Source organism: Protomyctophum parallelum, assembly GCF_964188405.1.
Source record: "Protomyctophum parallelum genome assembly, chromosome: 20".
In the NCBI taxonomy this organism is placed as follows: Eukaryota; Metazoa; Chordata; class Actinopteri; order Myctophiformes; family Myctophidae; genus Protomyctophum; species Protomyctophum parallelum.
The window spans coordinates 11,419,548-11,432,407 of NC_139718.1; the positions used below are offsets into that span (position 1 = coordinate 11,419,548).

The window sequence follows — 12,860 nt, forward strand, 5'->3', positions numbered from 1 at the left end:
TTTCATATACTGCACAACACTTTTGCTTGCTCTCCTGGTTGAGTAGTGCCCCCTACTGGTTTTGAAAGCAATTTATTTTCAGTCTCCCTCTTCTGTCCTCAGCACCAGACATTTGGAGCCATAGTCCTATTAGAAAACAGATCTATTAAGGATGAACAGTAGAGGTGCCCATCATTTAGAATACATACATTTGTTTTGTGGGGATATGAAGGCTCTACAGTCTACAGCCCCATGTCAGCACACAATAATTAAGTAACAGAGATTATATTAATCATAAAACATCACAGTGATACCAATAGGCAACTATCTATTCCTTAAACTTAAAGCCTTGAAGTATCAATTCAAAACCCACACTAGTAATCACCATAATGTTCTTAAATACCGGTACTACAGTTCAATTTCCTTAGATCACCCCCCCGGATAGTTACACAATGAAATAAAAGGTAACGCCATAGTGACTGGTCGCATAACAAAAATAAACACATGATGAGAAAAATGATCTCAATTTTTCCGAGCAGTCAGCAGTGGAAGTACAGTTCAGTGAGAGCAGGGGGCTGAGACTAGCCTATACCTGGCTGCCCTTGGACAATGTCCTGTCTGAAGGGGGGGGGGGGGGGAGCAGGGGGGTGGCGACACTTATAAGACACATTACAGGTCCCTTGATTAAGACTCATGTAAGGCAAAGCGATAGACATGGTAAAACTGTCTGGAAAAAGTTGTTAGGGATAAAATATATTGTGACAACCCGGCTTCAAAGGTTCATCAATAAACTGACAGATCATTTAGTGTCAATTAGGAGTGATAGATCGACAAATCCCGGGATTTCTGCGCTGGGATTAGTAGGAGGAGGGCGGCGGTGATTGAGCATGAGGGGTGACATTGAAGGGAAAAGTCCTTGCCGGTTCCAGGGGGGACCATTACTTACTTTGTTTCACAGAGGATCAATGCACGTGCAAAACCCCCTTTACACCTCCCGTATTCCAATCTCTCCAAGACCAAGAATCAAGCCGGGGGGGGGGGGGGGGGGGCGGGGTTGCAGGGAAGCTATGCCACTGACCTTCCGTGAAAGAAGAAAGACCTATTGAGTTTGCTGTTCTCCTTACTTGCACTAACGGTGCGGAAAACCACGCAAATAAGCCCAATTGACTCTGCCCGTTCACTTCAATGTATGACTTTATCGCACCTCAGTCTGCGCTTGAGGGTGGAGGCACACAGCGGTGGATGGAAGGCAAGACACAGGGAATCAGTTCCACTACCCGATTACACTATAGCCTCCGTGGTAGTTTGCAGTATTTGAGGCAAGTGCATGGCTCATATTTCATATTCCGCTTGGGAAGAGAGCATTCATCACACACATTCCATCTGTTTCACATATTCTGTGCATTCTACATGTTGAGCTTCCCTTGTAAAGAGCAGACAGCGGTGGTAAAGGGGGGTGATTAAGTAGCTTGAACCCGTGTGATAAAGTGGCTGGCTGACTAACAGTGCCCTCCTGTGGCTGACGCATTAACCATGTCAATTACCGCCCCGCTCACAGATGAAGACGAATGGTGAGTGGCCCGCTCAGACAGGCTTCCTCTAACCTTGTTGATTCACAGCCCGAGTGCCAAATATGCACTGATAAATAAGCTCATTCGACAGCATGAGAGTTCATTAATAACGCATAACACAAGAACGCAGTTCCCGATTCTGACCACGTGTACTGGAGGGGCCCGTGTGAACCAGGGTGCGACCACGGTATAGACAGAGGAAGATGAGGAGAGAGCCTCATACTGGAGGGGCCCGTGTGAACCAGGGTGCGACCACGGTATAGAGTATAGACAGAGGAAGATGAGGAGAGAGAGCCTCATACTCACTTGGCAGAGCCTGTACCCGAGCTTTCCTCAGCCCAGCCTCCCTGTCGTCTGGCTGGTTTAGGAGGGGGGCCCTGGAAAGAGAGATGGCTTTAATAACAACCAAAATGTGTCATGGCTCTCAGGCCTAGATAGCAAACCAAAATAGAGCATGCTCTCTACAGTATGTAGCGTATGGCCTTTACAATTTAGGCATTTAGCAGACGCTCTTAATCCAGAGCGATTTACAGTAAGCAAGAACAAAACATGGTAATACATCATCAAATACATAAAAGAATAGTCATCAAGAATCCTAAGCAAGCTAAGAACCTAACAATGGAATGTCTATATAATGAAACTACCGGTATGCGTATACACTGTTCCAACACTATCAAAGCCCTTCTGTGTTGAACTATTCCAAACATCTACATGCATTTTAGGAAAGTGTAGAGAAACAAAAAACATCAAAACTGTCAACACCACCATGACGATTTAGCGGAAGGCACTTCTAGAACAAAAGCAGACCCAGGGCCTGGAAACTTAACCCATTTTGGGCGGGAACCCCTTTTGGTGTTAGCATTATGTTATGCTTTAGCTATTTTTGAAAAGTCGTGAAAATGTGTCACAAAACTTTGAATATATATTTCAGAGCGAACATTTTTAACTAAAATGTGGCTTCCCTGGAAGTTGGAACTACATATTTTGAGATGGGGGTCCATGGCCCAATAGTGATAATTCTGGGGGTCCTTGACATGAAAAAGGTTGAGCACCACTGACATAGAAACATGGGGTTTATCAGAAAAATGTTTTTTAATCGACCTCAGTCCAAAATGGGTTAAAGGATGACTTCACCCATTTCCAATCCATATTCATATAATTGGTCCTCACTAATTAATGCTCATGAAAATAAAATAAATTAAATTAAATTCTACTCGGTCTGTGTCATACAAGAGCTTTGGTCAAACCCGCCCACCAGTGATATCATCATTAGGCTTTTCTTTTTTTTAACTAGATAAAAAAAATCCATTATAGCATAACTTTCCAGGAATAGAAGGCCTGCCGTTTCTATTACTGTAGCTTGGATTTCCCATCGATGATGTCACTAGTAGGCAGGTTTCTGAACTGTCCACAGCCCTCCTCTGAGACAAAAATGGTACCATTATTATAGTCAGCCTTAGTGACGAGTGACGATAGATAGATAGGTTGAAAATTGTCTTTAGCGGCAAGTCCTTAAAAGATGAACATTACACATTACACTTCAAGGCCCTCCACAAAAGGTAGGCCGGTCTTATTGTAACCCCTGTTCTCGGCCTATATGCCTAATAATAATAACTGGACCAAAACACATTGTTACAAGCAAACAATACACAGCATAGCTCACATAAACAACACAGGAGACATGTACGTGCATGCAACACAGACGAGTCGTCTCTACGTGGGCCATTGTTTTGTTTATTGTGGTTTTCAATGCTGTCCAATGTGAAAGCATGAACATATGGAGCTGAGTGTGGGAACTGCCATAATAAAGAACGGCCGGGGGCTGCAAGTCTGACCTAAAATAGCTTCACAGGAGGGGAAAAAAATAAATGACCCTCTCCCTCTCATTCTTTGATTCTGAAAATAGTACTGAAAATAGTCAATTGAGTTTGGATCTCAATCCTGAGACCGGGACCCTGAGAGCAGCACTTGAATGAATGAATTCCTCAGAGCACACATGAGGGGTGGGCACTGGGCAGTAGACAAATGAATTAGGGAAGAAGGGGGGGGGGAAAGAATACAAAATTTCTCATTACCAAATTGGGTCTGCCGAGAACAAAGTGGCCAGGAAGAATTTCATGTGTTCGTCGTGAAAGAGGAAATCATCTTTCATGGCCGTGGCCCCTTCACCAAATCCATTTATAAATGTGAATGTCAGTGCTAAGCAGGGCGGAGGGAATGCAGGCGCCCATTGTTTAGTGCCATTAACCAAAGTTGAGTCTGAATATTGCTTAACCACATGAAACCTATAGCGTCCCTATTCTGGGCATGTCATTAACAGACTAAAGCCCAGTCCACACCAGTGATTTGCGATACATAGCAGTTTATAGGATTCTGTTGCAAGTGGTGGAAAGTTGCAACTCGTTGCGCATCACGAATCATTCGGCGAAAATAGCAGATCTATAACTCACAATACAATACATTGCAACACGATGCACTGTGAGCTCGTACTGTACTGTCAGCTATTTTCAGTTAAGACATTGGTGTAGATGGAAAAGGGATGGGGCCAAGTACAGAGCCCTGGTGTGACCTTGGTCAACGAAGTACAGTATATACATACTGTAGTGTTTAAGTGGTATACCGGTAGTGATTGTGTTGTTCACAATGAAAATAATCCAACGAAGAATAAATGTACGTGAAAAAAATCAGCAAACATTTTCTTCTGCGTAACAATGCTCCCTTAGGCAATCATTTCCTCTGAAGAAAAAAAGAAAAATGGAGAGGACAAAACATTTCCACTCATTGTACATATGTACAATATTCCAAATGACAAATATAAACTTCACAGCCATGTAGTGAAGTGGTTGTGGCTATGAAGGCAATTAACTCTTATGTTTTCCAATTCAGGATTCTCTGATGGTCTCTGGGGCAGGGCACTTGCGGTAGTCAAACCCTAACATCCCATAAAAGCAATTCAGGCTTTGTTGAAAACGATGTCGAGAATGTGACCAATCGGTATGGTATTTTTAGGAAGATGAGGCCAGTGCTGCTAAACGGAGACTGCAAATAGACCTACCCAGTCGCACGACACTCTGGAAAAATGTATTGCATGTGCACAGCAGGTCAGAGAGGGCGCGAGAATACTGATCTTACGTTAGGGAAGTTGGCCTAATTTGGAAGATTAGCCTACAGCATAAGCATGGCTGGCATTCTTGTGTTGGGAATGTTGGCTGGCTTACAGTTTACCAATCCAGGGGACGTAACTAATTCCATGAATGCCAATACTAGAAGGGTGGATTGTTGTCTGTCCAGTCAGTGTCATCTCTAGCTTTGACTTCAATAGGAAATGTCCCTATCTGAGACAGATTGATTAGTGGTTTACTAAATGGATTACAAAGTAAAGTAAATATAAAAGAGTTTGAATCAGTGTACAAGCACATTAAACCACTTCAAAGGATGCGGATAAAGAGCCCATGCTATGCTGAACTGCCGGAAAATAGGCAGTTCAGTTCATAGAAATACAGTATTCAGATACAGTAGTAAGTAACAATGAGACTAACAATAACAATTTCATTATCCCCCTTTTCAAAAAGATTGAAACATTGTGGGAGGTTTATTATTAGACCAAGTTGCTGATCTCAGTTTTCTTTGTCCTTTATGGAATAATACAGTTGTTTGCAAAGTGGGGTGTGGGACCCCCAGGGTCCTTGAAAGGGTAACCAGGGTGTCCTCCAGCACAATTAGTTAATAATATATAACATCAAAATCAGATTAACCGTATATACATAGGCTATTGAAAATAGATGTACAAGCTTTTGTAAATCACGGAACAAGCGCATAACTCGTCACATCATGATGCGTTGTGAGCTTGTAAATCTGCTAAATCTTGAAAAATATAAATAAATTATGAAACAACTCAAATCTCGTGTGAGGGGTCCTAGTACAAAACTTTTTCAGACAGACAGACAGACAGACAGACAGACAGACAGACAGACAGACAGACAGACAGACAGACAGACAGACAGACAGACAGACAGACAGACAGACAGACAGACAGACAGACAGACAGACAGACAGACAAACAGACAGACAGACAGCAAAATAGGTTTTAGTTTGCATTTGTTTTGCACTAGATATTTTATTTTTGTATGAACCTATGCTGTCTTTTAACTAGGAGAAACATAATAATATTTTTTTCTGAGGCTGCTTGTGGTTGGAAAAACTAATGACAAATGAAGCAATCTTGAATCTTCTTGAATGTAAAAGTAAAACAATATACACACACACAGACACACAAAGAGGTTGCCTGTTACAGTGCAGCAATGTATCGATATTGCAGACAATTACATTTGGCAAGAATCTATGCAAAGAACGTCTCATTCCATCGCTAATAAAATGTAGTTTGTTTTTATTTACATCATTTTTGTTTAAAACGATCATCAGGTTTTGTAACCTGACTAGATGAAGGCCCGTGAACCCAAACAATGTCAATAAAAATCACTTTTGAACCGTCACGTAAATAAACCGGCACGACTCAGATGTGTTTTTTACATCATACTGTATGCAGAAAACTGAATGCAGCTAAAGGGGCTGAAACTAAACTGTCTACTGTATTACGGCAGGACCCCCCCTCCCCACACACACACACACACACACACACACACACACACACACACACACATTTTTGAGTACCATTTTGCACTGCTACTACAGGAAATGTGTCACTCACTACATTATAATTTTATACCATCAATAGTCAAGCTTTACTCACACCGTTGGTATACTACACACGTATGTATGAACTCTGCAGGAGGCTATGTCTGTTGGTATATACGTAGCCCCATAAGTGTCTCATAGGAGGTTAACATATCTCTAGAGCAGGCTCATAGAATAGGCCCCCATTATTCAAAGATGTATCAATAAAGTATCATTTAATAACTTGGCTGGGCATGATACGGTTGTTTCCCTTTGAAAGTGGTCCAGCTCCACAAGATTTTGAGAGCTATGGGCCTGTAAATCAAATCACAACAAACACATAACTGAACCAAACCGCAATTAGAGTTGGGGCTTCCAGTGTTTTTTAAATCTATAACTTCTGTAAATGGTATAAAGTTATTTTAATATCTAGAGAGCTTCAACTACTCAAGCTACGCATTAAAACCATTTCATTCATGCAATACGTACCTCCTCTTCATCCTTGGATTTATGCATAAGACAGAACCACAATGAATATTCATGAAGCAACTTGTGTTGTAAAGATGTCGACACACAGCTGGTTAGTTGTGTCCAGATGAACGCTTACCTCTCCCCCAGAAGCAGATGAGGAGAACTTCCTGACATGACGGCTCTCTTCAAAAGATGTTTGCTCTGCTGCCAGGCGAGATCTCCATCCTGGCTTTGCAACCTGTAACATTTAACACAATTCTTAATCAGTTGTTCTCAAAGTGGGGTCCGGGGACAGCCAGAGGGGGTTCCAGCTTCCAGGGGGTGAACCTCCTTTTTATACTTTGGCTTTATTTGAAAAATAGCAGATGCCAAAGATCAAAACGCATTGCGTTATGACACGTGAGCCTGTAGATCGGCTATTTTGAAAGATCTTGGAAAAATTGTGAAACGTATTCGTATTGAATGGAATTAATTTGATTTTTTTATCTGTATTGTTTGAAGTGCAGCATTTGATGTCCTTGATGATCATACGTTGTTATTGAATAAGTTGAGCTGTTATGGCTTTGAAGTATCCGCTGCTGCGTGGGTCAAAGTGAGGGCTGTGAGTTGTGTAATTCCTTTATTTTCATTATTTACCTACCATTTTAATTTGAAATCATGCCACCATGGCATGTGGATGACTCACACATCTAGTGAACTTGCCAGAATTTTAAATGATGAATTAAAATTAATAGAAAAGTGGATAACAGAAAATAAATTGGTTCTTAATAAAGAAAAGACCAAATCTAGAATATTAGGTTCATACCATTCATTAAAATGTAACATTGATTGATTGATTGAAATATTTATTAACAGTTTGTAGAATTGACAGTACATTTTAAGCACAAACTCAATACAAAGACTGTTAACTGTGAGTGGACGACCCAATTAAGCATTACACTTGTTTACAACAGGGTCCACATTGTTCAATTCATCAAAACATTTAGAGACATACAAATAGACACTTCTATGTAGTTAAAGAACAGAACAGGAATTCATCATATAGGAAGCAAAAAGGGAAAGGATACATATACAGTGAGGGGAAAAAAGGGGGGGCGGTGGGGGGGATTCAGATTCTACAGAGGCCAGTTTCGAATTGCAGCCATCCGTAGGTGCCCTTTGAGAGCGGTTTTGAAGGAGTCAAGGGATTCACATGTCTTAATGACTGTTGGTAGGGCGTTCCACATTTTGGTGGCATAGGAGCGAAAATAATTTAGTCCCTTGTTTGTGCCGAATCTGGGTTGTACATGGTTTGTTGTACTCCCTCTGGTGTTGTGGGTGTGGACTTCGTTTACATTAAGGAAGCATTTAGACAGGTACATGGGTATCTTGGTGGTGTATCGAATCTTGTGGACCAGACCCATTGCAAGATGCTGTACTCTGTCGTCGACCCCAAGCCATCCCAGCCTGTCAAAGTGGGCAGGGGTGAGGTGGGTTCGGGGGGTGAGGCCAAGTAGGAGCCTGACCAGTTTGTTTTGGGAGGTCTGGAGCGTTGTTTTAAGGGCCTTTGAGGTGCTGTGGTACCAAGAGGTGGATGCATAGTCAAAGAAACCTTGTACGAGGGCTCCTGTTAACCCATTGATGCCTGAGGTCGAATCTGGGAACGCCTTCTAGGGCCTGACCTAAGGTTTCTGAAAACCTTCACATTTTGATATATTTTTTTTTTAATAGTTATGTTGCTACATGTATAGCAATAGTTGATGAGACACAGAGAGCGCGCCGGCATCAAGGGTAGAACAACGTATAGGTTGCACCAGGTATCAATGGGTTAAGGTCTTCAAGGTGTTTTTGTTGACCAGTGAGGAGATCCTGTAAAGGAATCTTGTTCTTTGATTGACTTTTTTGATTACGTTGGTGGCCAATTTATCACCGGAAAGATTGGCCTCCAGGATGGAACCTAGGTAGGTAATTTCATCTTTTCGTGTGATAATATTGTCACCCACTCTAACCAAGAAGCCATCTGCCTTGCTGAGATTACTATTTGATCCGAAGAGAATGGATTCAGTTTTTCCCAGGTGTAAGGATAGTTTGTTATCAGCGAGCCAGGTGCAGATTCTACCGAGTTCAGAGCTGAGGGTCTTTTCAACCTGCAGTTTGTTTCTGTCCGAGACCAGCAGTGCTGAGTCATCTGCTAACAGGAACAAGTTGCAGTCACAAGCTGAAGTCATGTCGTTAACATATATTAGGAACAGTAAAGGCCCCAGTATGTGTCCTTGTGGGACGCCACAGCTCACTGGGAGGGGGGGGGGACAGTGTTCCGTTCACCTCCACCATCTGTTCTCTCCCCTCCAGGTAGGATTGCATCCAGCTCGTTGATGTGCTATCAAAACCAATAGCTTTAAGCTTGTTAACCAGTATGGAGTGGTTCACAGTGTCAAAAGCCTTTTGGAGGTCCAGCATGACCATGCCGCAGTATTTTCCAGCATCCACCTCGTGTTTGATGTGGTCGCTCAAATAGAGGAGGCATGTGTCAGTGGAGTGGGATGTTCTGAAACCAGATTGGAACTCGTACAGCAATTTATTAGTGGCAAGATACTTTTCAACCTGTTCATAGATCACTTTCGAGATGGAGCTTAGAATAGAAATAGGGCGGTAGTTGCCGGGTTCTAATTTACTCCCTTTTTTGTACAAGGGGGTTACTTTGGCCAGTTTAAAATCTTGGGGGACCTGTCCCTGTTTGATGGAGAGGTTAACTATGTGGGTGATGACTGGAGCTATGGAAATGGCTGAGTCTCTGAGAGATTTGGAGGGAATATTGTCATGGCCAGTGGCCTTGTGGGGTTGGAGGGCACTCAGTTTTTTAAGTACCTCCTCGGTTGTTACCATTGCCATTTTATAGGCCAAGGTTTTTGTAGAAGGCTTTGATGTGCTCTACACCAAAACACCCAGAGTGGGAGGGCAGTTTGCTAACCAGCTTTGTTGCAATGTTTGTAAAGAAGATGTTCAAGTGGTTGGCTACATCAAGCTTGTCAGTGATGAGGGTGTTATTCGATTTGATGTTTATGTTAGTAAACCTGGTTTTTAGTTCTGACTACAGCCTAGTTGGTTGTTTAGTAACTTCCAGAGCTCCCGAGGATTGTTTTTGATTTCCTCTGCTTTATCATTGATAAAGTTACATTTGGCTGATTTGGTCATGGCAATTACACCGTTTCTTAGCTTGTTACACTGGGTTTTTAGGTTGCACAGTTTGGTTTGGAGATCACTGTCGAAGCACTTGCACTTGGCTAGCTTGGACTTGTATTTAAGAAGTTCAGAGCATTTGTTGTCTCTGGCTTTCATTGCAGTCAGTATGTCCGAATTCATCCATGGCTCCGAGCGGGTTTTGACCCTGACGGTTCTCAAAGGAGCCATGATGTTTAGTACTGATGTAAATTTGGTTTTAAAGCCAAGCCATGCTTCTTCGACTAGTGAGCTCCTGAGCACATCGGACCAATCCAGACTCTCCAGTTCAAGGTTAAAGGCCTCACTAGAGTAGGTTTTGAGGTCCCTACATATGACTGTTTTGTGACAGTCAAACTTTAGTTTTTGTATTTTGCGGATACAGAAAATCATAAAATGATCACTGAGCCCACATACAATAACCCCTTTCTTGGAGATTCTGGATTTGTCCGAGGTCAAAATGAGATCAATGTTTGAGTAGATCAGTTTGAGTAGAATCACACACTCTTGTGGGTTGGGTAATTAGCTGACTGACACCATGCAGATCACAAAACCGACTAAATGACTTAAACACAGGTGCTTCCTTACGAAGCATATCCGTATTGTAGTCGCCAATCAGGATTTTCTCTACACATTCCTCCCCAGCTAAGCACCCCTCAAGTATATCATATAGAACCCGTGCTGATCAGGCGGTCTATAGACGGTGCCAACTAATACTGATTTAGCATTTTTGAAAATTAATTCAACCCACACAGTTTCAATTTCATCATGCTGTAAGTCAGTACGAGTAACATAACAGTTACAGTAACTATGGGAGACACAAATATTGAGCAAGTAACCGAAGTATAGGCATTATATATTGATAGTAAAATGTCAAGTATGGCAGGATTAGCAGCTATAAAACATTGTAGTAAATACGTGCCTACATTTTATACTTAGAGGGTTAGTTCAGATTTTTGGCTGTAGGAAATACTTGCAGTAGGAAATACTTGCCATAAATACAGTATAGTGGTTGCAAAGGTATTAAATTCCCGTGGTGGGAGTTCTGGTCTGGTTTTGGTGAATATTAAGTAGTTCCGGGCATTTGGTGGGGGTCACTGGGGAGGCCACGCATTACAAATAAATGAATCCACAAAATTAGGGTCACTTGTATTGTTGACCTATTTCTACCATACTGTATAGCGCAACTTTCATTCAACTTTGACCCCTCTGTCACATGGAACGAATACCAAACGAGTCGCCCTTTTACCAACTCGCCCATGGAAGGCGGCGGAACTGAGCAGCCTGGTATTCCTAAAGTAACCTAAGTAAATTATGTTTAAACGGTTAAACCTAACATCATTCCTAACAAGGCGAGAACTCCCACCACGGGACTCAGGCAATCAATTAATACTTTTGCAACCACTACATTAATGGCAAATATTTTCTACAACTTTAAGTCCAAAAATCTGAACTAACCCTTTAACCAAGCATTAGTGTTATCACATTTATATAATATATATATAATAATATATAATAAATTGTGTTCCCCTCATGTAGAACTAATGCAAAACACAGAACAGTCATTACAGAGCAATGGTGGAATGGAACTCGTTAGTCGTTACCCTTTTCTTTATGTTTTTTTTTAATCTGAAAGTAACAAAGAAAGAACAAAGAAAAAGTTGCAATTGGATTTGTTCACACACAAACAAAGGGATGATATGACCTGCCAGTCTCATTTCTGATTTATCTATCAATTATGTTGAAGATGGAAATGTAATAAAGATATGTCTCATGAGAATGTCTTTGTGTTGTATTTGTATTGACTTGTGTGAGGAGTCTGTTGTATGACTGTTGTGCGATGTAAAATGTGTTGTTGATGATGCTGGTTGAGATACCATGTAGCTGTCACAGTAGTACAGTAACTAAATGCCATATCCACTTCACCTACTTTAGGTAAGAAATCTAAGAATGCAAGTAATATTACTAGTAACTAACTAACTAACTAATTGACTGTAAGTAGCAGTAGCTAGCTACTTAATTCGAGCTTCTCTATAGTGCTGGGTCGGGTTTTTTTTTACCAGGATAGCTAGAAATGTCAGGGTACAACGGCTAACATCAATGTGAGATAAAATAAAACACAACGCTTATTTAAATGGGGACTCGATCGTGTTGCATTTTGAAAATGTCGTGTTGTCTTCAGACATGTAATGTCAACAGGTTAGCTTAGCTTATTAGCTTATTGCTTAGCCTAGCCTGGTCCCATATGGTTGTGGTGCTGTCTAGTTTAAACGGCACTGCACATCAAGACTAACTAAATGTTCAGCACGCGAAGCGAACACTCACATTTCTCCCAGATGCAGTATCTCCGTGTTGAACATTATTGTCGTCCATTTATCTGCTTGCTAACAGGCGACGCAGCTTGCACGCTGCTGCTTCCTGGAGACAAACAAGCGTCACGTAGCAACCGTTTCTATGGCGACGGGAGCGATGCGCATGCAGTGGCGTACCGCTGGCCACAGATTGCGTTGATAAAACTTTGAGGCGAGGGTGTGAAAAATGTCCTGTGTTTTTCTAATGAAAAATGTCCTGTGATTATTGAATCAGCAATTATTATCCCTCAATTAAATATGTCATTTAAAAAACCATTTGGCATTGACATAATTCTAACTAAATATTGTCTTTGACCATAATATGTGACCTAATGATTCTGCCAATGATTGACGTGTGTTGTTGCTGTTGTTGATAATGGTGGTGGACTGGTGGTGATGTATGCAAACCGTATTCTAAATATTTATTGTATCTTTATCATGGTTTGCGGCTAAAGTATATTTTCTATTACTCCTGCAGTCCACTAGATGGTTGTGTTGTGCACTGTTGAGGAGGACTGCCACTACATCGATAGTAGCCTATAGTCAGTGTATCTGAGTTTATAATATTAGCTTAGTTTGCGTCTCCAAAATTCCACTGGGCAAGAATGGCTTGTTT

General features: G+C 41.5%; 1 protein-coding gene across 3 annotated transcripts in view; it reads right to left on the reverse strand.

The window, feature by feature from the left end:
* The window catches only part of ift43 (intraflagellar transport 43 homolog (Chlamydomonas)), a 34,388-nt gene extending 22,061 nt beyond the window's left edge, over positions 1-12,327 (reverse strand). For all 3 annotated transcript variants that reach the window (XR_014570851.1, XM_083792075.1, XM_083792074.1), the window contains exons 1-3: positions 12,219-12,327; positions 6,832-6,933; positions 1,857-1,927 (exon numbers count right to left, since the gene is read on the reverse strand). Coding sequence is in view for 2 of the 3 variants with exons in the window: in XM_083792075.1 (XP_083648201.1) it covers positions 1,857-1,927; positions 6,832-6,933; positions 12,219-12,266 (221 nt within the window). In the remaining variant the exon portion in view is untranslated. The remainder of the gene's footprint in view (positions 1-1,856; positions 1,928-6,831; positions 6,934-12,218) is intronic.
* Between the last annotated feature and the right edge of the window lie 533 nt (positions 12,328-12,860).